Source organism: Lissotriton vulgaris, chromosome 2_1 (genome assembly GCF_964263255.1).
Source record: "Lissotriton vulgaris chromosome 2_1, aLisVul1.2, whole genome shotgun sequence".
NCBI lineage: Eukaryota > Metazoa > Chordata > Amphibia > Caudata > Salamandridae > Lissotriton > Lissotriton vulgaris.
This window is the reverse complement of record NC_141687.1, coordinates 868,768,371-868,794,183: the sequence shown is the minus strand read 5'-3', so window position 1 is coordinate 868,794,183 and position 25,813 is coordinate 868,768,371. Positions and strand designations below refer to the sequence as shown.

Genomic DNA, 25,813 nt, shown 5'->3' with positions numbered 1-25,813 from the left:
AGTTTATGAATCCACTTTAACTTTCGTCTTGGGTATAAAATCTGCTTAGCTCCTACTTTATGAAGTTTTTCAAGCAATAAAAACCAGTGGATCACAAAACACATCAACCTGATCAAGGATGAGACTTTGGTGACTCATTTATTGGAGTCCCAGTCTTGGTTTCCTGCAATGACAGTTGGCCAGGATGCAGCCTTTCATGCTTCCAGCGACTTCAGGTCTTAAAAAGGATGAGAAAACATGAACTAGTCTGGAAAGGACCATGGATGCGGTCTGAAAGGTATTAGGGGCTCGGTCTTTCAAGAAACACAGAAGGATCGTGGACATCAAGGAACCCTAGCCACCAGAAACAAGATGAGGGGCCTAAATAGGAATGGGTAGATTGCCCCTTGATTACATGAAGGTACAGTTGGATTGTGTTCAATGTTCTGTCAGTGTTATTGAACAAGAAACGTTTAGATTAACCAGTCACAGGTTGAAATGTGGAAGACTAATAGCTAATACCAACGCAGATCAAAGACTGTGGGGAGACCACTGAAATCAGCCACAAGGGGCAGTTTCTTTAACAAAAAAGATGGGTGAAAAAAGTCTTGAAAGACGCGGATGTGGACAGGATTCTTTAAGACTTCATTCAATCCATGGTGGAATGGTGAGTTTGGTATTTGTCAGCATGAAGACCATCACTGAGTATCAACCTGCCGCAAACCCACATTGTCAAAAAATTCACCATCACAACAGCTATCTGTGTCCAAAACCTTGCTCCAACACCTTTCACTCAGTCTGATCGGAAAAAGTATTTACTCACCAGATGCCCAGCTTGGAATGGGTTTACGAGGCTCACTCTCATCATCTGTGGAGTCCCCACTGTTAATATCCATCCCATAATCTTCATCGCAGATCTTAGGTGGCTTTGGCTTACTGCCCTGTGGTGTCATTTTGTATGATTCAGTGGCAGGAGATTTCTAGGAAAAATAAGAACATTGGAAATATAACATTAAGGTATTTAAGAAGAAAAAAAAAAGCCCAAAGAATTTCCCTAGATCTGGTTTGCTGCTCAAACAATCGCAGCCTCAGAATACTCTGCAAATTTTGGAAAAGTTGGTAATAATGGCATAACAAGCATTTGCAATGCAATAGGTATCGCATTAGGAAAGTTTGAGCTATTGGTATTGTAAATGACACATTTTTTATTTATGTGCTGGTTTTGAAAATAGCGAAATTAATAGCTTTACAATGCCAATAGTTTAACCTTTCGCAAATGTGACACCTATAGCATTTGTAATGCAATATGTGTTGTATTTACGTGCCTTAGATGTATTGATATTACAAATAACAATAGAATTTTTTTTTTTTTTATAATAAATACTGAAATAAAAGTTATAATTTATACTGGCAATAGCTGAAACTTTTGTAAATAACATTTGTGGAGATTATCAGTGTATTTTATTGTGACGAAAATCCAAGAACAGAAGTGAAATATTAACATCTTTTTGTGCCATTTGCAATAAAGCTTGAAACATTGAGAGAACATATTTGAACCAGTTGTTGAATGGTGGTGGCGCATAGTGACGCCGTGGTGGCGCATAGTGACGCCGTGGTGGCGCATAGTGACGCCGTGGTGGCGCATAGTGACGCCGTGGTGGCGCATAGTGACGCCGTGGTGGAGCATAGTGACGCCGTGGTAGCGCATAGTGATGAGTGATGCAGTGGTAGCGCATAGTGATGAGTGATGCAGTGGTAGCGCATAGTGATGAGTGATGCAGTGGTAGCGCATAGTGATGAGTGATGCAGTGGTAGCGCATAGTGATGCTGTGGTAGCGCATAGTGATGCTGTGGTAGCGCATAGTGATGCTGTGGTAGCGCATAGTGATGCTGTGTGGGGCTGAGTGAGTGCGATAGAGTGAGTGCGATAGATAGCTAGAGTGAGGGCGATAGATAGATAGACTGATGTACAAAGAAAGCGTGGAATAAAAATATTTCCTTGTGAATGCACTGGTCTCTACTTTTACACTAACCAAAGATAATTTTGTAAGGTATGTCGGAATCCTAAAAAGCCCCAGTGCTCTGGGCCGGGCATCATTCCCACAAAGACATGAAAGCGAAACTTCTTTCACGTCACTTCTTGAGACAAATGAAATACCATGCTCTAAACAAAAAATGCAATAGGTCTCACCTTTCATTAAGTTAAAGCCATGTGCTTTGCTATACAATACCATTAGCAAAGCAAATGTCTTTAACTTAATCAAAGGCGAGACCTATTGCATTTTTAATGCAATAGGTCTTGCATTTTTAATGCAATAGGTCTCGCATTTGCGAGAGTTTAACAATGCCAATAGCTCAAACTCTTGTAAATGCGAGACCTATTTAATTTCAAAGAAGCAACAGCCATTATAATCCCCTGCAGCTTAGAAAGTGAAAAGGCCCATGGCGCGCTGAATGTTGCAGGAAAGCATTTCGTGCCTGCAGTAGGAGAAACTCATTAAAGAAAATAGTGCTTACAGACTAAATTAGACATACTGGGTAACAAAAGAAGTAAAAGGGCCAGTCCTCATGGGAGGTTACAAATTAAGATAAGGCGGAACAAAGGAGAGACTAACAAGCCAATTAACGAATCAGAAGCCAGCATTTTCAAAAGCCAATGGCACAAGCCAATGAAAGATATGGGGAGAGTGGGCGGAGCTTAATTTCCTTACTAAAATAAGGCATTCCTCGCAGCGCATGCGCTGCACTGGTTCGACCTAAAAAGGGGTTGAAATATTGTAATTTAGCAATGGTGGTGGGTGCGGACCAGTGGGCGCTGCTGAAGGCAGGAAACTAGGAGTTCCATATGCTGGGTTACACAACACACAGCACGGGCTCTGTTCTTGTTCCACTGAAAGTGTACAGAAAACCAGTGTGCCATCAGATCTGTTTGTGCCCCGTGTCTCGGACAAAGGCTAGAACTATTTGTGAAACATCTAGCATGGTGTTGATTTCTATCTAGGACCCCAATTTGATTTTCCCGATTCATGCCCTTATGTGGTTATAACAAATAATATCCTTTTAAAGGCGTAGGAATCATATCCATATTTAGTAATAGCCCGTGCAGTCCAAAACACGGCAAGGCTACTCCCATAGACTCCTAGAAAGCACAACGCGTTCTTTAAACAAACCAAGCCTTCAGCAGCCCGGGAATTCCCCCTGCTTTTCTTTTGATTTGCACAAGAACTCCTGGAGTCCAGAAAGAACTGTTAGTTCTTAGTGACGTCTTATGTCCAACCTTGCGTCAAACCCGGCACCTTTCAGGTATAAATATACCAACGTTGCCTTAAGCAAACACACGGTGGTTGGGAGCAAAGCGACGTTCTACTTGCCCGGGAGCCCAGCTGTTGCTAGAGCCAAAGGAAAACGCCCCTCCCTTCGACGCACTGAGAGAGACGCTATATTTCTCCAGCCGAGAAAATCCAGCTCCGGTGTTCCTAAGTCACCCTCGCGGGTTGCTGGTAGATCGAGTCCTGAGAAGCGAGATACAAGACCTCCTTCATTCTATAACCAAGGTACGGAGCTGATTAAAACCTTAGAGAGAATTCTTGATTCCGATTCTTGGCAAAAACCTAACTTACCTTAAAACAGCAACTTACTTACTCCTTCCCACGTATTAGGCTTAGGTCAGGTACACCGGGGTAGGCATATCTTAGAAGCACCAGTTGAGTTCGTTAGTCAATGTTTTTATGTATGTATATATTTTATCCATTTTAAAGTACCATATGGCTAAGAAACCATATCAATGCTGTTACAGTATTATTTCATAATACTACTTTTACTGTACGCACTTTACTTTATAATCAGTATTGCAATTGTGGCAATTAATTTCTCTTGCATGAGAAAAGACTTCAATAAAAGAGGTTATTTTATTGAGCAAACACCCGTCTGTCTATTTCTCTGCACTCTGGTGAAATTAAGCATGCACGATTGACTGAGTTAAGAAAACAAGTTACTTACCTGTAACTTTGTTCCCCAAGTATTGGTAACTTTCATAGATTGCCATGCTTTGTATCATTCCACGTTGTCGGAATGGGAGCCTCGGTAAATAAAAAATACCTTAGTAGTAAGCACAAAGTGAAAAAATAGGCCTAGGCCTCATCTCATTTTGTAGCTTATCCACCTCTTTTTGTAAAAGAGACCAAATTCTTGCAGTAGCTAATCAGAGCAGCCTCCCCCCATAGAACCTTCCTGAGAGCCTCAGATTTTCGTAGCCGTTGTGGACAGCAACATCATTGGATAATAAGGCTGAGCTTTCCCAGGGGAGGAGGGTGGGCGCATGGGAATCTATGAAAGTTACCAATACTGGGGAACCAAAGTTACAGGTCAGTAACTTGTTTTCTTGCCCCAGTATTGGAACTTTCATAGATACCCATGCTTTGTATCAGAATAGCTAGCAGTACAGAGAAAAGCATATTTTGTAATATGTGTACCTGTAAATGTCATATGTAATCCTGATAAGAAAACAGATACACATTTGCATCACAAAGTAGAACAATCACAAGTAATACAAAAAATGCAAAACAGGAAGGCGGGATAGAAAGGAAAGCTCACCGACTTATTGGAAAAGGTTCCTCAAAACCGCCTGGCCCACTGCCGCATCCTCTTTCACAGAAGAATCCAAGCAGTAGTGGCGAGTGAAGGTGTGGACACTGCTCCATGTCGCCGCTCTACATATGTCCTTCATCGGGACACCTGAGAATAGCGCCACCGATGAAGCCATTGATCTCGTAGAATGAGCACGAACTGCTCGCTAAAGTGGTTACCCCGCTTCTTGATGGCAAAAGTGTATTGCACTGGATATCCAGCGGGAAATGCAGGGTTTAGAAATTGGACAACCCTTTCGTGGAGCACTGAATGAAACAAAAAGCTGGGAAGATTCTCTGAACAGTCTTGTGCGCTCCAAGTAGAACTTGAGACATCTGTGAATGTCCAAAGAGTGCAAAGCCCTCTCTGCTGGCGGAGGGCCGTGGAAAGAAGGATTTTAAGACCACCGGCTCATTCAGATGAAATTCTGAGGGTACCTTCGGAATAAATGTAGGATTTGTTCGTAGGATGAGATCATCATTTTTGAATTGCAGAAAAGGTTCCTCAATTGTGAAAGCCTGGAGCTCACTAACTCTTCTAGCCGATGTCAGGGCCAAGAGAAGAAAACAAGTTACTTACCTGTAACTTTGGTTCCCCAGTATTGGTAACTTTCATAGATTCCCATGCTTTGTATCATTCCCCGTCGTCGGAATGGGAGCCTCGGTAAATAGTAAAAACTAAAGTAGTAAGCACAAAGTGAAAAAATAGGCCTAGGCCTCATCTCATTTTGTAGCTTATCCACCTCTTTGTGTAAAAGAGACCAAATTTCTGCAGCAGCCAATCAGAGCAGCCTCACCCCATAGAACCTTCCTGAGAGAAGCTCAGAGCCTCAGATTTTCGTAGCCGTTGTATATAGCTATCCATCAAGATCAGAGGAGTGAGCTTTCCCAGGGGAGGTGGGTGGGCGCATGGGAATCTATGAAAGTTACCAATACTGGGGAACCAAAGTTACAGGTAAGTAACTTGTTTTCTTGCCCCAGTATTGGAACTTTCATAGATTCCCATGCTTTGTATCAGAGTAACTAGCAGTAAAGAAAAACATATTTTGTCATACCTAAACCTGAAAATGTGACACATCTCTGTAAAAACAGTATAACACATAGGATCATGAAATATGACAATAATGCAGTATACAAAATATGCCAAGGAAGGCGGGATAGAAAGGAAAGCTCACCGACTTATTGGAAAAGGTTCCTCAGGACTGCTTGGCCCACTGCTGCATCCTCCCTCACAGAAGAATCCAGACAATAGTGGCGGGTGAAGGTGTGGACACTGCTCCACGTAGCCGCCCTGCAAATGTCCTTGATCGGGACTCCTGCGAATAACGCCGCAGATGAAGCCATGGATCTGGTAGAGTGAGCACGAACTGCTCGCTGCAGAGGTTTCCCAGCCGCCTGGTGACAAAATTGTATAGCACTGGAAATCCAACGGGAAATACAAGCCTTCGAAACAGCACAACCCTTGCGTGGAGCACTGAAGGAGACAAAGAGCTGTGAAGATTTCCTGAACTGCTTCGTCCGCTCCAGATAGAATTTCAGGCATCTGTGAATGTCCAGAGAGTGCAGAGTTCTTTCCGCAGGTGAAGAAGGTTTTGGAAAAAATGGTTTCAAGACCACGGGTTCATTTAGGTGGAATTCCGAAGGAACTTTCGGGATAAATTTAGGATTTGTCCGTAGAATCAGCACATTATTCTTAAACTGGAGAAAAGGTTCCTCAATCGTGAAAGCCTGTATCTCGCTTACTCTACGAGCCGATGTCAGGGCCAAGAGAAGAGCCACTTTCCAGGAAAGAAACTTAAGGTCAGACTTATGCACAGGTTCAAAAGGGGCTTTCATGAGGGATGACAGAACCAGATTCAAGTGCCAGGTTGGAGGAGGTGGCCGAACTGGAGGAAAAACCCTGAACAAACCTTTCAGGAACTGTTTGACAATCCTAGCCGACCATAGGGAAGGCCCTGAAGATGAACGTCTGAATCTAGAGATGGCTGCCAGATGGACTTTTATCGACGATGGAGCCAATCCCGATTTTGCCAGAGAAAGGAGGTAAGGCAAGAGCTTGTGTGGAGAAGAAGTATACGGGTGTAAACCTTCCTTCTGGCACCAAACACAGAATCTCTTCCATTTGGCTCGATAGGTCTTGTTGGTACTAGGGGCCCGAGCCTGAGCTAGAATGTCTCTACATTCACTTGGGAGATCTAATCCCTGGAACTCTCTGAACTCAGGAGCCACGCTGTCAATCGCAGGGACTTCAAGTCCGGATGTAGAACCTGACCGTGAGACATTGTTAGCAAAGTTGGAATAGGCTGAAGGAGAACTGGCTGGTCCTGGGAGAGGAGAAGTAGCTCCGAGTACCAAACTTGTCTGGGCCATGCTGGAGCGATCAAAATCATCCTGCACGGTTCCACCTTGAGTTTGCTGACCAACTTCGGAATCAGTGGAATGGGAGGAAAAGCGTAAACAAAGGCGCCTGACCAGGCAATCAAAAGCGCATTCCCCAAGGATTCCCGATGGTGAACCCTGCTTGCGAAGGACAGGCATTTGGCGTTCTGGGGAGTCGCAAACAGGTCGATTGATGGTGTCCCCCATCGAGCAAAGAGATCCTCCAGAACGGTCTGATCCAACTCCCACTCGTGAGAGACTGTCCTCTGACGGCTCAAAGCGTCCGCCCTGACATTGAGCGTCCCCGCTAGATGTTCCGCCGAAAGGGCGACGTTGTTCTGTATCAACCAATTCCATATCGTTTGGGCTTCCTTGGAGAGGGTGGAGGATCTTGTGCCACCCTGTTTGTTTATGTAGTGCATGGCTGTAGTGTTGTCCGTACGAACCAGCACTGTCCTGTTTTGAATCCTCGGAAGAAAAGCTTGAAGAGCCAAGCGGATCGCGAGAAGTTCCAGGAGGTTGATATGGAACTCGCGTTGCACTGGACTCCAGTGACCGCTGACCTTCAGCTCCTGGAGGACCGCCCCCCATCCTTCCATGGAAGCATCCGTTGTTACAATCAGGGGAGATGGAGGAATGAGGAACGATAAACCCTTGGAAAGATTGTCTTTTTCCAGCCACCAGCCGCCTGCTTTTCTCATTTCTTTGGTAACGACAACCTTGTCGTCGAAGGATCCTGTGACTTGCCGCCACTGCCTGTCCAGTTGCTCTTGTAGTGGACGCATCCTGAGCCTGCAGTGCGGAACTAAAGGAATGCAAGATGAAATCGATCCGAGAAGTGATTTGTACTTGCGAACTGTCAGTGTCTTTCGAGATTGGAGAAGACGAGCTGAACACATTAGTTTGGTCTGGCGCTCCTCCGATGGAAGGGCTAAGCAACTGTCCGTGTTCAGGATGGCACCCAGGAATCTTGTTGACCTGGATGGGTATAAAACCGATTTCTCCTTGTTGAGGCGAAGACCTAGCCGCTCGAACAGATCCTTGCACGTCCGGACTGCACTGGACGCTTCTTGAACAGATGGAGCTTTCAGCAGCCAATCGTCCAGGTATGGAAACACCTGAATAGCTTGTTTTCTGAGAAAAGCTGCCACCGGAGCTAGAACCTTTGTGAAGATCCGTGGGGCGGACCGGAGACCAAAAGGCAGTACCTTGAATTGAAAGTGACTCTTGCCCACTGTAAAGCGCAGATATTGCCTGTGAGCCGGATGGATAGGAACGTGGAAGTAGGCGTCCTCCAAATCGAGGGTCGCCATATAATCCCCCGGATTGAGCAGACGAAGGATGTCCTGAAGAGTGACCATCCTGAAGGACAACTTCACGAGATAAGTGTTGAGCTGCCGTAGATCTAAAATCGGACGCCACTTGTTCTTTGTCTTCCGAACCAGGAAGAACCTGGAATAGAACCCCTTCCCTTTTTGCGAAAGAGGTACAGGCTCTACTGCCCCCTTGGTGAAAAGTTGGTGGGCTTCGAGATGAAGGAGCCTGAGATGTTTCGGAAGGAAGGCATCCGGCGCTCTTGTTGGAGGAAGGTCTTGAAACTCCAATGTGTGTCCTTCTCTGACAATCTGGAGGACCCACTGATCCGATGTAATAATCATCCAGTTGTGTAGGCAATGGGAAATCCTGCCCCCCACAGATGTGAATGAGGGAACAGGAACAGTGGAAAGAGCCACCTGGCCGCTATTGTTTCCTGGTGTTGTCTCTCCTTTGCTGCCCCTGGCGTCCTCTAGGCTGCTGGCGAGAGAAAGAGCCCCTTTGAGAGTATTGTGGTTTATACGACTGGCTGGACTGAGATCCAGAGGAGTAGCGATTTTGATTACCTCCACGGTAAGACGAAAAGCCTCTTCCTCTAGCTCCTCTGAAGGGCACCTTACGATACTGCAATGTACCCAAGGACTTAGCTGTATCCGTGTCCTTTTTGATTCCCTGCAGGGCCTCATCAACGTGCTTGCCAAATAGCATCTCACCGTCATATGGCAGATCCAAGATCTTATTCTGTACCTCTTGCCTGAACCATGTGGCCTTTAACCACCCCTGGCGTCGCAGAACCGCCGAGCCCGCTAGTGCACGGAATGCGGTGGTTGCAATATCCATTGCCACATCAATGACTTCCGAAGAGGCCCGCTCCCCTTCGAGCAGAATCTTCTTCACATCTTCCTTAGACGAATCCTGCAGCTCGTCAACAAATGGGGCCAGATCGCACCACATTTGTCGATCATAGCGTCCCAGAATCGCTAACGCATTGGCCGCCCGAACCAGGAGACTGGCCATAGCTGAAAACCTCTTGCCCACATTGTCTAGACGCCTGCCCTCCTTATCTGGCGGCGTAGTCATCGGCGCAGGAGGATTCTTGGACTTGCTCTGGGCAGCCTGCGAAATGACCGAATCCGGTTTCGGTTGGCCAAGTAAACATGCTGGACTGCCATCCGGTGCCTTATACTTCTTTTCTAGTCTCGGAAGTACCGGGAGGACTGTAGCCGGATTATGCATAGCCTTCAAGCCCTCAGACCAGACATGCTCGATGATTGGAATGGACCTCACTGACTTCCTGAATGGTTCTTTAAAGTCATACAAAAAGCAATCCGATTGCACTGTGGTCACTGGGAGACCAAACCTTTTGGATGCCCTGTCCATTAAGTTGTGAAACCCTCCAACATCCGCTGGAGGCGAAGTAATATTATCCGGGTCGGTGTTGTCCGGATCCATAGGGTCAGTAGTATTCCATGGCGTCTGTTGATCCTGATCAGGATCCGCTTGCTGGTCTGCATCTGAAGACGCAGCATCCTCATCATCATCAGTGTCCTGCACCTGCACTACCTCTTGAGGGCGCACATCCAGCGCAGCGGCACGCTCTCTTGAGGGTAAAGAATGGTCTGCCACAGGACGCAATGCCTGAGGCGGAGGTGTCGTGGTGCGCACTTGTTGGCCTTCCGGAGGTGTCGGGAAACGTTGCTTGTAATCCCGCAACATAAGTTGTAAATCCGTCACTAAAGCGGATGGTATTGCCACCATACCCTCGGGTAACTGACGCATCGGTTGTTGTGGAGGCACCTGCCTGGAAGCAGTACATTCCTCCTCATAATAATGCTCTGGAGCATAGTGCTGTCGTTCCATCTGCTCCTCCTCAGAGCTAAACTCCTGCACCTTAACCTGGAGGTCAGAAGGGCTATAGGCCTGCCCAAATTCACTGAAAGTCTCTTCCTCAGAGTCATCCTCCAAAAGTAGTGTTGGTGGTAGCTTCTGAACCTGGCGAGGAGACGTCATCTCTGGCGTGATATGCTTTCTTTTCAACGAAAAAACATGTTTTCCCGCCAATTCCATCGTCGACGAGGTCGTCGTCGACGAGGCCCTCGTCGACGAGGCCGTCGTCGACGGGGAGGTCTTCTGTATCAGTGTCGACAGTGGAAGTGTAGACATAGAAACTGTCTTCGTCGACGAGGATAGGGTCGTCGACGAGGTGAAGCTCATCGTCGACGATGGTGGAATCGTCGACGGGACCGTCGACGAGCTCGTCGTCATCAGCATGGCAACAGGCGTCGTCGATATCGTCGTCGTCGAAGTCGTCCTCGTCGACGACACCGCCGTCGACGGCAGCTTTGCAGACATTGTCGTCGACGTGGAGGTGGTCACCCTCGTCGACGACGAGCAGGATTCCGGAGCCTTGAAAGCAGTCGACGGTGTAGGCGTCGACGCAGCCATCGTCGACGAGCCCGTCGACGAGGCAACCTTGGTGGAGTTGTCCTTTTTAACACTCGTAGACGACGTACTTGGGAGTTTAGTCGTCGACGGTTTATGCTTCTTGTCTGAAGCCACCTCCTGAATCGGGGTTGAAGGTTTTTTGACCCCACGATCCTTCTCTGAGGAAGGCGAAGAGACTGTAGAAGCCTTTCTCACCTTTTTTGATGTCAGAAGTTCCTCAGGCTTACCCTGCCTCTCCTTTTCACCTCGGTGAGGAGATTTTTGGGCAGCCGGCCTGTCAGACCTATCAGAGGTCCCTGGTAAGGCCTTGTGTCGGGACTCGTCTGAAGCAGAAAGGGGGGACCTACCCCTCTTTTGAGACCTCCTGGATGACACCATAGACGAGGAGCCCTCACTGTCCGAAGAGATAATGTCCTTTCGGTCCTTCACCTTCTGAAGCCATGTGAGGAGACGTCCTTCTCTGTCCCTCTGGGTCTTGGCTGAGAAGGATCTGCAAATTGGACAGTCTAACGGTTTGTGGTCCGGATACAAACAGTAGATACAATCCTCATGTTTGTCCTCGACAAACAGTCTCTTCTTAGAGCAGGTGGCACAGGCTCTAAAAAGGGCTTTCCTCTCCGACATGTTGAGAAAAAATCCAAGTAGTTGAAGAAAAAACTGAAGAAAACTGAGCAGAGCTCAATGGAGACTCCCTTGCACAACGTGCGGTAGAAAATCTGAGGCTCTGAGCTTCTCTCAGGAAGGTTCTATGGGGTGAGGCTGCTCTGATTGTGTAAAAGAGACCAAATTTCTGCAGCAGCCAAAGAGGTGGATAAGCTACAAAATGAGATGAGGCCTAGGCCTATTTTTTCACTTTGTGCTTACTACTTTAGTTTTTACTATTTACCGAGGCTCCCATTCCGACGACGGGGAATGATACAAAGCATGGGAATCTATGAAAGTTCCAATACTGGGGCAAGAGCCAGTTTCCATGAGACAAACTTCATGTCAGCTCTATGAATAGGCTCAAATGGGGCCTTCATTAGATGTGACAGGACCAATTTAAGATGCCAGGCTGGTGGTGGAGGCCAGACTGGTGGAAAAACCCTGAACAAACCCTTCAGGAATTTTTTAATGATCCTCGCAGACCAGAGGGAAGGACCTGATGATGATCGTCTAAATCTAGAAATGGCCGCTAGATGTACCTTTACAGAAGAAGGAGCCAATCCAGATTTTGCAAGAGAAAGGATGTAAGGCAAGAGTTGGTGCGGTGCAGAAGTATATGGATGTAGACCTTCTCTCTGACACCAAAGGCAGAATCTCTTCCACTTTGCCCGATAAGTTTTATTCGTACTAGGCGCTCGGGCCTGGGCTAAAATGTCTTTACCTTCTCCTGAAAGATTTAAACCCTGGAACTCTCTGAACTCAGGAGCCACGCTGTCAATTGTAGTGACTTCAGGTCTGGATGCAGAGCCTGCCCGTGAGCCATTGTTAACAGTGATGGAACAGGACGCAGGAGAATCGGTTGATCTTGGGAGAGGAGAAGAAGTTCTGCGTACCAAAACTGCCTGGGCCATGCTGGTGCAATCAGAATCACTCTGCACGGTTCCACCTCGAGCTTGCGGATCAGTCTCGGTATCAGCGGAATAGGAGGAAAGGCGTAAACAAATGCGCCGTACCAGGCAATCAAAAGCGTATTCCCCAAGGATCCCTGATGGTGAACCCTGCTTGCGTAGGACTGGCATTTGGCGATTTGCAAACAGATCGATGGTTGGGGCCCCCCAACGTGAAAACAGTTTGTTTAGAATGGTCTGATCCAGTTCCCATTAGTGGCTGATAGTCTTTTGGCGACTCAAAGCGTCCGCTTCGGCGGAGTGTGCCCGCCAGATGTTCGGCTGAAAGGGTGATATTGTGTTGGATCACCCAATTCCAAAGCCTCTGTGCTTCCTTCGAAAGGGTGCAAGATCTCGTTCCGCCCTGCTTGTTTATGTAGTGCATGGCTGTGGTGTTGTCTGTATGAAACCAGCACTAACGGTTGCGGATCCTTGGAAGGAAAGCCTGCAAGGCTAGACGAATGGCCATAAGTTCCAGTAGATTGATGTGGAACTTGACTTGGACTGAGCTCCAATGACCACTGACTTTCAGTTCTTGGAGGACCGCTCCCCATCCCTCCATGGAAGCATCCATTGTCAATACCATGGGAGATGGTGGAAGTTGGAATGGCAAACTACTGAAAGATTGTCTTTTAGCAACCACCAGCTCCCTGCCTTCTGCATCTCCGGAGTGATTACTATCTTGTCGAAGGAGCCCGTCACCTGACGCCATTGTTTGTCCAACTGTTCCTGCAGTGGACGCATTTGCAGCCTGAAGTGTGGTATCAATGGTATGCAGGATGATATCGATCCGAGAAGCGATTTGTATTTGCGAACTGACAAACTTCCGTGTCTGTAGAAGGCGAGCTGAGAGAATCAGCTTGGTTTGGCGCTCTTCTGAAGGAAAAGCCAGGCAGCACTCCGTGTCTAGGATCGCACCCAAAAACTTCGCTGTCTTGGAGGGGCGTAAAATCGATTTTTCCCTGTTGAGCCGAAGGCCTAGCAGCTCGAACAGTTGACTGCACCTCGTGACTGCCCTGGACGCCTCTTGGAACGAAGGAGCCTTTACCAGCCAATCGTCCAGATATGGGAAGACTTCGAAAGACTGTCTTCTGAGAAAGGCTGCCACAGGAGCCAGTACCTTTGTAAAGATCTGCGGAGTGGACCGGAGACCAAAAGGCAGTACTTTGAATTGAAAATGGCTCTTGCCTACTGTAAATCGAAGATATTGCCTGTGAGCTGGATGAATGGGTACATGGAAGTAAGCATCTTCCAAATCTAGGGTTGTCATGTAGTCCCCTGGATTGAGAAGGCATAAGATGTCCTGAAGAGTGACCATGCTGAAGGACAACTTGATGAGATAAGCGTTGAGCTGTCGTAGATTCAAGATCGGACGCCACTTGTCCTTCGTCTTCCGAACCAGGAAGAACCTGGAATAGAACCCTTTCCCCTTTTGGGAGAGAGGTACAGGCTCTATTGCCCCCTTGGTGAAGAGTTGGTGGGCCTCGAGATGAAGGAGTTTCAGATGTTTGGGTGTAATGGCGTCTGGAGCTCTCACTGGAGGAAGATCTTGGAACTCCAACGTGTGTCCTTCCTTGACGATGTTTAGGACCCACCGGTCTGTTAGGACCATCCAGTTGAGGCAATGGGCAATCCTGCCCCCCCCACAGGTGTTAACGAGGGTACAGGAACAGTAGAAAGAGCCACCTGGCCGCTATGGTCTCTTGGTATTATCTCTCCTCTGCTGCCCCGGTCATCCTCTTGGCGGCTGGCGAGAGAAAGAACCCCTCTGTGAATACTGGGGTTTGTATGTCTGGCTAGGTTGGGAGCTGGAAGAGTAGCTGTGCTGATTGCCGCCTCTATAGGATGAGAATCCTCTTCCTGTTGCACCCCTGAAGGACACCTTTCAGTATTGTAAAGTTCCCAAGGACTTGGCATCCTGAAGTTCTTCCACAAACGGGGAGGTCACACCACATCTGGCGATCGTATCTCCCCAGAATCGCCAAAGCATTAGCCGCCCTAACGAGGAGGCTGGCCATTGTGGAGAATCTTTTTCCAACATAGTTCAGACGCCTGCCCTCTTTATCTGGTGGCGTCGTTAGAGGCGTGGATGGGTTCTTAGATTTACTCTGTGCGGCCTGGGAGATAACCGAATCCGGTTTTGGTTGACCTAGCAGACATGCCGGGCTGCCCTCCGGCGCCTTATATTTTTTCTCCAGTCTGGGGAGAACTGGGAGGACCGTGGCCGGATTCTGCATACCTTTTCAAGCCTTCAGACATGTTCAATGATGGGGATTGAACGTACTCACTTTCAGAATGGTTCTTTGAAGTCGTACAAAAAACATTCAGATGGACTGTGGTATCTGGAAGACCAAATCTCTTGGATGTTCGTTCCATTAAGTCGTGAAAACCGCCAATATCTGCTGGAGGAGAGACTGCGGCATCAGGCCCTGTGACCACTGTTCCCAATAAGCCGCGCGGGCATGGACTTCACCCCAAGCGCGCAGTGCGGTGAATTTAGCGCGCACACAAGGACATCTAATCCTTCAATTCATGTTAATTTCAGCGCCCTTGTGCGCAGCAATTAACATGAATGCTACTTCAAAGGGTTTACAATCAGCCCGCAACTTACGCTATTAAGAAAGGAATAACAGTCTCCAACACTACGTGTGCTTTAGCACACGCTGTGTTGGAGACGCTTTTCTTTTCTTAATTGTACAGTCTCCCTCCGGAGCGAGACAGCTGGAATGCAACCAATTCAGAGACACTGCAGAGGAATTCGACGCTGAGACATCTCCAGGAGGTCGCTGGGCACAACAGACCGGAAGTATTGCGAACACTAAAAGAGATGACAACTGTCAAAAACTGGAATATAGCTGAACAGGAGTAACTTCAAGGCTGCAGACAGCAGGGACGCCGGAGCTTCGAACACCAGAATATCCAGCCCTTTACTGGCGTCTGCTAGACTGCGCCTCACCATTGTCAGAGAGACTGCAGCGCCTGGTGCTAAGCGCCTCCAATAGTGGGCGTCGGGAGAGGCCGGTTCACACTGAAGGAGAAAGACTTTTCACAAGAGCCGCGGGTTGCTGGGCTCCTTCTGAGAGTTTTCACACTATCCTGATGAGCTGTCACTATTACCACGTGCAGGAACGGTCAGTAGCATCACAACCAACGCAGACCCATTCACAAGAAATCACAGAGAAGCACTACTTTTCACAAGCAAGTGCACAACTGTAAAAGTGTTGTTAAAATGCTGAGGTCGAAACACAGGTGGAATTGAACTCAGGGAATGCGGGGTTATTGGTGAATATATCTGCACCAGGAAAGGGCAAATGTGCAAAAAGCGAGTCCGTTCATGATTTCACTAGAAAAAACAGTTGCTGAAGGGGAGAAGCCTCGCATATATGTGTTAGAGGCAAAAAAGGCGTTCAACTCATGGAAAGAACCTTTAATTTCTGAGTCCCTTGAGAACTTTGGGAAATTCCACACACCTCCAGCACTGAGTCACCTCCATAGTTGCGTACCTTTACCATGCAAACACATTTATTTTGGTGATGGCATTATGATTTACAGGAAAAAGATGTTTGTATGTAGCGCCAAATACTGCATCTAGAGAGCCGATGCCGAGACCCTGCCCCGCCCACGCTTCATTGCCACTGAGAATAAAGGAGAGAAGGGAGAGGATGTGGCTTAACGGCGAGGGCGGCCGACTTTGTAGCTGGGAAACCAGGTTCAAGACTCTGCGTCGGTTAAATATCTTGTGATTCAGTTAAATGAAGGACCTTCCTTTGTGCGTAAACACGTTGATGTGGTTTTAATATCTTTTGATCTGTAACTAGAAACTATTTTTTTGTGAAAACCTGCTGATTATGCAGCGGATGCCAGGCTGTACCTGGAAGACCAGGCATGCCTGACAAAGGGTCTTGACAACTTTTATCATAATATGTTATCAAAAACTACTTTGCATTTCAATTGACTTTCCATTAATTCATATTTAAAAGACACATCAAAAGGTTCTAGAATGAAAAGAAGGTGTTGGCACAAAACCAGCGCTTGCTTATCCGTGCAATTTGCAGCTAAGATCGGGCATCAAACCTCGGTGTGAGAAGGTGCAGCTCCTGAGTATCAACCCTCACGTAGCTCTTCTCTATTGAAATATGTGAACCGGGATTAGAGGGTGTAGGAAGGTACCTCCTGACTATGGTTGCCCCCAACTTTTTGCCCTGTGTTTTAGCTGGTTTTTGACATAGTCGACCTGGGATCCTGCCAATCAGGACCCCAGGCCTACTGCTCTCTATTTAAAATGGATTCCATGTACCTTAGGTACATTTCCAATTGGTACTGGGCCACCTTATCAGACCCTGTAACTCAGGGCATAGGTGTACCCAGGGCCTACCAGGGGCTGAAGCATGTATTATGCCACCCCTGGCTGGCCTCCTAAATTTGACACAACTGGCTGCATGACAGCTGGGGCAAAGTCGTGTAATCACCCTTTGCTGTAGGTGTAGTATACCTATACCTAACCCTAAAATGGACACACAGATTCCTATCAGTCACTCCAATGGCAGGCCTTAACAATCCTGAAGGCAGAGTGCTTGGAATCGTGTGAGATGGTGCTCTGGCATGAGCCGAGCCTGTCTGCAGCTTGCGGAACCAAGTCCTAATAGCTGTTCCATGATATTGCATACCATATACTCTTAAGTGCATTATAATCCTCGCGGTTAAATGCTAACTTTGGTATTGCTTTATCAAAACATGTCGAGTAAGGTGTCATACGAATTGGAATACTAACCCCTCGCCAATTCTGGCGACGGGGTTAGCATTCCACCCTTCTAGAGGGACACGACATGTATGTAACTGTGAACCCCGGTTAAAGTTAACTAAAGCCTCAGCTCCACAAAATGGATGCTGCCACCACAGACACGAGTCTGACCTCCTGCTGCTGGGAGTCCTTCCAGCGAGGGAGGCCTGGACAAAGGGTTTCCTGTCCGGGGCGGTGCTAGCACCGTCCCAGACATGGTTTTGTGTATCCTGGGTAGGCAGGGCTTTTCAGGAAGGTGACTGCTGAGTGGCACCCCGGTGCTCACTACGCATAGGCCGGTCAGAACCAGTTCCAGGGGCACACCAGCCCCTGGCCTGGGGAAGTCCGGCATGGCAGAGGGGTGTAACCACCCCCCTCCTAGTCCCACCCATAGGCAGGACCTAGTCACCGGGTCAGCCCCCTTTTTTAGTATAAAGATGGGAGCGGGCCCCCTGTTCAAATTAGATCATCTTTGGAATCAAGACACGACTTTCTGCGAAAGGACTTCAAGATTTCCTTCTTCAAGATTCTCCCTTGTGGCTAAGGAGTAGTCACCCTGCATCAAGCGGGCACCATCCTAAGAACACTGCGGTCTGCTGCAAGTCCTTCATCACGAATCCGACGACCCAGCTCGACGAGACCCGGCTTCCCTGGCACCTCTGACCTCTACTCACCTCTACAGCAAAGCTGAGAACCGTGAGTGCGACGAGACCTCGAGGGACCGACGATCGCCAAGACTGCACGACTTCTTTGCAACAAGCCCACCGAGTCTTCCACTGGTGAGTGCTTTGGGGTCCGAGAAGCCCCAACCCTGAGCAGCTCCAGCACCGAAGATCAGCCCTCCAGCATCTCCACGATCTGCGTGGGGCCCTTCTGCTTTTGCGTGCTCACCGCGCTGTGTGGCTACTAGCCGGCTGGCTTGTGGCCTTCTTCACGACGCCCGACGACATCACTGCTGCTGGTCTGGTTGCTCCAGACTGGCCCTTGCTTCCTTCTTCAAGAGAGGCACCCCGGACCCTCCTGGTCCACTCCAGACGCCATTTTAGGTCCACCGCGTGGGCTTGAATTTGCCAAGGCTTGTTGCCCAATCCCGGGTCCAGTGACGCCGACAGCTTCAATCTTCGTGGGACAGCTCGCTCCTCCTTCCTGGTCGCCGACAACGCCTCCTGGTCCGTGAGATCTTCAAGCACAGCGTCACCCACTCACCTTGTCGAGGTGGCTACCATCCGGTGCCCTCCTGGTGCCCACTGACTACTGGCTAGTAGTCTCGAACTTGGTCCCCTCTGCTTTCAGGTGCCATCTTCCATCGATCCAGGCTTGGATCCACCGAACTTTCTTCCCTGGTCGCCTGCCAGCAACTTCTTTCTTCCAGGCTCCTGGTCCGTCTATGAGGATTCCCGACGTCTTTTGAGTCCTATGCAGCTGCAGCCCCTGGGCTAGGTAACTTCGGCATTTCGGTGCCCCAGCATAGCCTCACTATCCAAGGGTCAGAATCCACTTTCGTTTTCCTCCTACCAGGTCGGGTTCGCCCGAGAACACTAACTTTGCAATTTCTAGCTACCATAGACTTTGTCCCGCATCTCGCGTGAGAGTGCACACACTGCACCCGAGTCCCCTGGGTCTCCTAGAAGTAATCTAACGATTCTATAGTCAAGTCCTAGCGATTCCAAAGCCTATTAGTACTGTACTTACCTGCTAGTAATTTCGCATTCCACTTTCTGAGTATATGGTTTTCCGTGCCCCTCGGGCATTTGTATATACTGTGCTAACTTAAGTATTTTTGTAAGAGTTTTGGTTTGTGCTTAGTACCCTGTCCTCATAAAGACTACAGGGCTGTTGTGATTCTTAATAAATATCTGTTTATTTTCATAACACTTGTGTGGTGTCCTTTCACTTGGTATTCAAGGGGTATATGTGTGGTATAACAGCTGGCTTAACACGCCCTCTCGAGTCTTTAGCCTTAGACTGCTCGTATTCACGCTACTAGGATAGCTGGTCTATAAGGTTGACTTACAACCAATCATCAATAAGGGTTGCTGGACTGATACATAGTGTTCACTAGAATAGTGACCACTGCATATCAGGCCACCTTCTCACAGAGGGGAAACCAGCCAATCAGAATTAGTATGCTCTCATTGGTCGGCAATCAACGTTAGTTTGATAAAGAACGGACAACACCCAGGCTTGATATTGGAGATTGCATGAAACTGATACTTTAACAGTTTCCTCTCTGGTCCGCAAATAATGATTGGGTGTAACCATAAACTGAAAACAAGTTTGGGATTGAAGGCTGTCATCATCTAGCTTTATTTCTTTGTTTTCGATCTGGAATAAAAAAAATTGATTTATTTAAATTACCGCATTAAGGCTTGATATTAGATGGTGTTCTTTTCTAATGAGAGTGCCTACTTTCCGGTACTCTCTCTGGTCCATACAGAATAATTGTTTGCAGTATACATGTTGATACAGGGATACGGATTGGTGGGTTCTAATTTTGCATCCTTCTACATAGTTGTAGTATTGAGAGTTTGAGCTAAATTTCTCAACTTGAACAAAATGATTGTACTTGGAGCAATATAGATACAGCACTATGCTGCAATGGTATATTGATTGAATTGGAGGTAATAGCTCTGTTTTTGTACAAATGTTGTGCCTTAAGGGCCAGAGCTGCCGACTCTGAAGCTAGGGAACCAGCTTGGAGTCCGGTGGGAAGCTCAAACACCCTGTGATTCTGTGCAAATTACTTAATCTCCCCGTGCCTAAAGATGAAGGTGTCCGTCTGTAATGCAACTGGTGCTCATGTAAAGCGCTCTGATACCCTTGCGTCGAGATAGCGCTATAACAAACTGCAAAAAGAGACTTGCTGCAGCTGTCCACTCTTATTTGTTATCATCAGCCTCCCCTTCTACGCTCCTCCTCCAGCCTCATTTACTCCAGAGTATGTTTTCATGTGATGTTTACTTTTTGCTTAGTTTTCTACATAGCCTTGACTCGACTGGAATGTATTGGAGCGCTCAGCACTTTAAAGAAACACCACTTACATTGTACAAGTGCACGTTCATTTTGCTTAAGACACTGGGAGAATAAGTGACTTGCCCAAAATGACACGGATTGTACCGGGTTTTTTTTACATGCCCAGTGCTTGTCTGCTGACCAGACAGGCGGCTTTGTCTTCGGGGGCTTTCCTCCAGTGTGCCCTCATTGAAGCAGCAGGCTGTGCACAGAGCATAGAAGCACAGGCTGCCTCTGTGCACCCCCTGGCACTTCACTCCTTGCGGCAGACACTTGTTGCAAGCTGGCCACACGCCACACTGAGATAGAAATCACGAAATCAGCCCGACTGATGACTGAAAAGGAGATTCCGAAATTATCAAGTATTATTGGAGGTATGAAGTTGCCCTTGCCTGTATGGTACTTTTTTTATTGGCTTTCGTCCAGGGGGATGCTTTTGGGCACCTATCTTATGCAACAAAAATGGGCCTGATAATTTTTAACTTATGCTGCCAGCGTAAATCATGCCTGAAAAATCTCACATTTAGACCTAATTCCCTTTATGAGGACACTTGGAAATGAAGACTTATAGCCCTATCATGAACTAAAGACAGCTGACTGACAGGCATGGGAGCTCCTTGTAATACTGTGCAGTCTCTTTAGTAGACGCCGGCTTAAGGAAATATAATGTTGGCCTACCCCGCATGAAGACATTGACTGGAGACATTCATTAATTAATGATGGACTTTATCAAATTCCATAGAAAGCGTCACAAACTCAACCTGCCACATAAAATGCACATCTCGCGTCCAAGGGCACAGGCTTATTCCAGTGGTCTGTAGTGATTTCTGTAACTTTGAGATAGAGAGCTTCCTCTTCACACATTAGCTTTTCGTCCACAGCCCACAAATATCACACATGTGGCTCTTGTGCCTAGAGTTCTTCGTGACAGTGAATAGAAGCTTCTGCTCTAAGTGGGCCAGGACCTGTTGACTATGTACAATGGAAAATAAACAACTATTTGCAATGCAATAGGTGTCACGTTTGCGAGAGTTTGGGCTATTGGCTTTGTAAACGGCAATGCCTTTTATTTAAGTGTTTTGAAAACCTGCAAGCTGTGCGTAAACACACACTTTTTACTTATAGTCCTTGTGTACCAGGAGCAAGGCTGGCAGTAACTGCTCTGCTTTTACTGCCAGCCTTGCTTCTCATAAGCAAGGACTATAACTACAAAGTGCGTGTTTATGCACCGCTTGCAGGTTTTCAAAACACTTAAATAAAAGGCATTGCCGTTTACAAAGCCAATAGCTCAAACTCCTGCAAATGCGAGACCTGTTGCATTGCAAATCCTTGTTATTTTAGGGTTTTAGTACAGACCTAGAACATGTCGCTTTGTAGCTACTGGCTGAGGTGCGGCAGGTGCTGCAACATCAAAGGGCATAGAAGAGACTACATTTCTTAGGGGACACGGACAGCCTTGGGGAGAGCTGAACCTTGGTCTGGCATGGCTCTAAGAGCCAGATCACGAGCCGAGCCACAAAAGATGCAACTCGGGTGACAAATGTGAGGAAAATGGTAGACTAGAAAATAGAAAAACATGGATTTTTCATCATATTAAAGTGCTTCAATGGCGAGTGAACGATATTTCATGGAACTGAGTGATATTTATTGAAAGTAATATTTTTTTAAACATGAAACATTCAAGAATACAGTCGTCGCCGTACGGTTTTGACACAAATTATCCAAAACTTGTCAGCTTCGGGTGTGGTCCTGCTATAAATTGAACCACAGCCTGGCCCAATTGCTTTGTACTAGTCATCTTCAAGTGAATCCAGTGATCCCACGCCCAGCAGCACTAATTTCTGAGGACCGTTACACATTTTTCCTCAACAAACTTTCATCCAGAAACACAGACAGAAAACAATGCACATCTTCTGAGTTAAGCTTTGAGCCCCGGAACTTTTTGTTTTTCAAATTAAGCACTGTTTCCCGCTGTATTTTGCAATTGTTGAAGTTGCCAAATGAAGATGAACGCTGCAGTCTACAGCAAGAAGATTCCATCTTTTCACAAAAATTAACTTTGAGAGGTTGACACAGCTGCACATGACCAGCTTTCGCGGGTAGCACCCAGTACAAGATTCTTTTTTTGGTGCCCTCCTCAGTCCTCTTTTCCACAAGTTCACACACTGCCATTTTCCAAGAGTGCCCATCATCTCTCCATAGACCCTCTCTCATATATATTTCATTTATTTTATACCAGTGTAGGATGTCGGATGGCACTTAACTTGTGTGAATGGCCCTCTTCCACACTACATGTTTTCCTGGATGTCACACATTTCACAAACTATCTGACGGAATATCCACACATTACTCCGTAGTTTGCACATATAAATATGTTCTGTAATTGTGTATATATGCGATCTTGTATAGGCTCCTAACATTTCCCCACCCTATGAACAGTGCTCGAGTTGAGGATTTTTAGTAAAATCATACTACGGTACCACTATTGGAGTCCTGTGCTTTTCTGAACCCGAAGTGTACTTGCCTGTGTAACCAATTCATGTCTTGACATGTGTATCTAAATTGAAAACCTGCTTTAAGACCATTCATGTGGTGCTGCATGTGTGTATGTGATGCACTGTCTTTTCACTTTTATAAGCAAAAGTTTGGAGTGATATTTGGGGCTGCACCCCCACGTGTGGTCTGGTTCCTGGCGCACATAGTCTTGGTTGCAGCGCACAGAGACCTTACACTGCTGCACAGAGAGGAAACAAATTAGAGGGAACATTGCCTGTAACGTCTGGATCTCGAAGACCATCCTGATTCCAGTCTACATTCTGATCTTGGTCAGGGTCCACTTGCTGATCTACACCAGATGAGGAATTATCATCCGTATCATCCCGAATGGGCACCACCTCTTGTGGATGCTCTACAGGCTCTGGGTCACGCCCTCTTGAAGGCAAAGCGTGTTCTGCAAATGGTTGAGGTAACTTGAGGCGGAGGTGTAGGAGGGCGTACTTGTTGAACCTCCTGTGGAGCAGGAAAACGCCTCAGATAGTCCTGCAACATTAACTGTAGATCAGAGATGAGAGTGGATGGCATCGCTACCATACCCTGCTGAGACGGACGTGGAGGTTTCTGCAAAGGAACCTGCATGGGAGGCCTCTCCTGTTGGTCATAATAGTCTTGTGGAACATAGTGTTGTTGCTCCATTTCACCTTCCTCAGAACTGACCTCCTGTAATTTGCCTTGTAAGTCAGATGGGCTACAAGCCGGTCCGTAATCGCTATAAGCCTCTTCTTCAGAGTCCTCATCCAGCAATAGGGTAGGAGGTAACCGTGTAACTCGCCACAGAGATGTCATTTCCGGTGTTATTTGTCTTTTTCTGTGAGAAATTGCAACTTTCCCAGTCGTCGACGGAATCGTCGACTGTTGAATCTTCAAAGACTGTTTCGTCGACAGAGGCGCCGACGAAGAAACTGCGCTCAAAGTCTGAATAGTCGACGGGGAGATGGTCATAGTCGACGATGGCTGGATCGTCGACGGAACAGTCAACGAACTCGTCGTCAGCATCATGGTCATAGGTGTCGTCGACATGGTAGTAGTTGACGTTGTCGACGTGACTCTCGTCGTCATAGCAGTCGACGTGGAAAAAGTCATTGCGGCGACGAACAGGCATCAGGCGTCTTAAACATAGTCAACGGCGCAGGTGCAGTCGTAGCCATAGTCAACAAGTCCGTCGACGAGGCCAATTTTACAGACAAGTCTTTGACAGAAATCGTAGACGTACCTGTGGTTTTCACCGTCGACGAACGCCGTTTCTTGTCTGAAACAATCTCCTGAAGCGCAGTAGAAGGGTTTTTCACCCCTCTCTCCTGGTCAGAGGATGGTGAAGTCACAGGGACGATCTTTTTTGCCTTTTTTGAAGGTTGCGACTCCTCAGGCTGTCCCTGCCTCTCCTTTTCCCCGCGGTGAGAAGATTTTAGGGAAGCAGGCCTATCAGAGGTCCCAGGCGAGGTCCCAGGCAAGGCCTCGACATGGGGCTCATCAGATGTAGTAGGGGGAGACCTACCCCTCTTTGAGTTTCTAGATGACACCATTGAAGAGGAGCCCTCACTGACTGAAGACAGAACTTCCTTGCGGTCCTTCATTTTTTGTAGCCAAGTCAAGAGGCGTCCCTCTCTGTCCCTCAAGGTCTTGGTGGAGAAGGTTCTGCAAATCTTGCAGTCAGTGGCCTTATGATCTGGGTATAAGCAGTATATGCAGTCTTCAGGTTTGTCTTCAGCAAACAACCTCTTTTTGGAGCAAGTAGCACAGGCTCTAAAAAGTGCTCTCTTCTCTTTGTCAGGCATGACTAAAAACAGGCAAAAAGTTGTAGAAAAATACTTAGAAGTGAAGAAAATTGAGCAGAGCTCAATGGAGACTCCCCTCTGAGGCTCTCCCAGGAAGGTTCTATGGGGTGAGGCTGCTCTGATTGGCTACTGCAAGAATTTGGTCTCTTTTACAAAAAGGTGGATAAGCTAAAAAATGAGATGAGGCCTAGGCCTATTTTTTCACTTTGTGCTTACTACGAAGGTATTTTTTATTTACCGAGGCTCCCATTCCGACGAAGGGGAATGATACAAAGCATGGGAATCTATGAAAGTTCCAATACTGGGGCAAATAGTTGTCTATTGTTTTCACACAACTCTAGAGATATACTCTTTATTCTGAGGCAGCAAAGTCGTCATGTTTATGCGGTTGTCAGAAACTAATCCCTTCTTGTCTAAATCAGGATGGTTAACCCTTTCCTGAACATTCGTGAAAGTTTCTAGTGACCTCTGAGCTAGCTGGCAAAACGAATTAAGTCTAACATAGTCAGTAGAGACCTAGATGACCTCAGACCTACGTCTACACTGCTGTTTATGTTATTACAATGCGCAGAGCCTATTGGGAATATAGGAACTACACTACATGGCGCCCAACGTTTGGTAAGGAGATAATCTAACGCAAGACACTAGAGTAACTCAGTCGTGCTTTTCACACAGACCCCCTTTTCCGTAAAAACGCCGAAAGACGTCTGGAGTGGGTAAAAGGTTAATATCCGCCGGAACTTAGTAGGACAAGAATCCTATGTATTCGTTTTTGGTTTAGTCAACGTAGAAGGATACAGTGTTCCAAAATATTGTGCACCTAATGCAAATGCTACTTACCAGTATGCATCTGTTCTTGGCATGTAGGGCTGCTGACATTCATATCTGTGCATAGATTGCCACCTAGTGTTGGGTCCGGATGATTGCACATGGTTGTCCTGGAAGAGTCTTCGAAGTATCACGAGATAGGTGGCTCCTCCCCTGGACTACAGTGCGCATGGGCATCGCCTCCATCCCCAGATTGTTTTTAGCCATTGGCAGAGATGGAGTGAAGAATGTGAGTGATGACCATGCTATGAGCATATGTATGTATATGAATGAATTCTGCAGCTGCTACGGGCGCCGGGGAGGAGGGAGGGCGATATGAATGTCAGCAGCCCTACATGCCAAGAACAGATGCATACTGGTAAGTAGCATTTGCAGTTCGAGGCATGTGGGCTGCTGAATTCATATCTGTGCATAGAATACATAGCAGTCCCTCCATTAGCGGCGGCCGCCCGTGCCAGCTGCAGCAGTCTGAAAAAGCGTTTTTAGAACAGCCTGACCAACAGCTGCCTGCTGTTTGGAATGCACGTC

General features: G+C 47.2%; 1 protein-coding gene across 4 annotated transcripts in view; it reads right to left on the bottom strand.

Moving 5' to 3' along the window:
* INCENP (inner centromere protein) overlaps positions 1–25,813 on the bottom strand; it is a 212,983-nt gene that overhangs the window by 33,237 nt on the left and 153,933 nt on the right. For all 4 annotated transcript variants that reach the window (XM_086956376.1, XM_086956374.1, XM_086956375.1 and 1 more), the window contains exon 17: positions 803–959. In XM_086956376.1, coding sequence (XP_086812502.1) covers positions 803–959 — 157 coding nt within the window. The remainder of the gene's footprint in view (positions 1–802; positions 960–25,813) is intronic.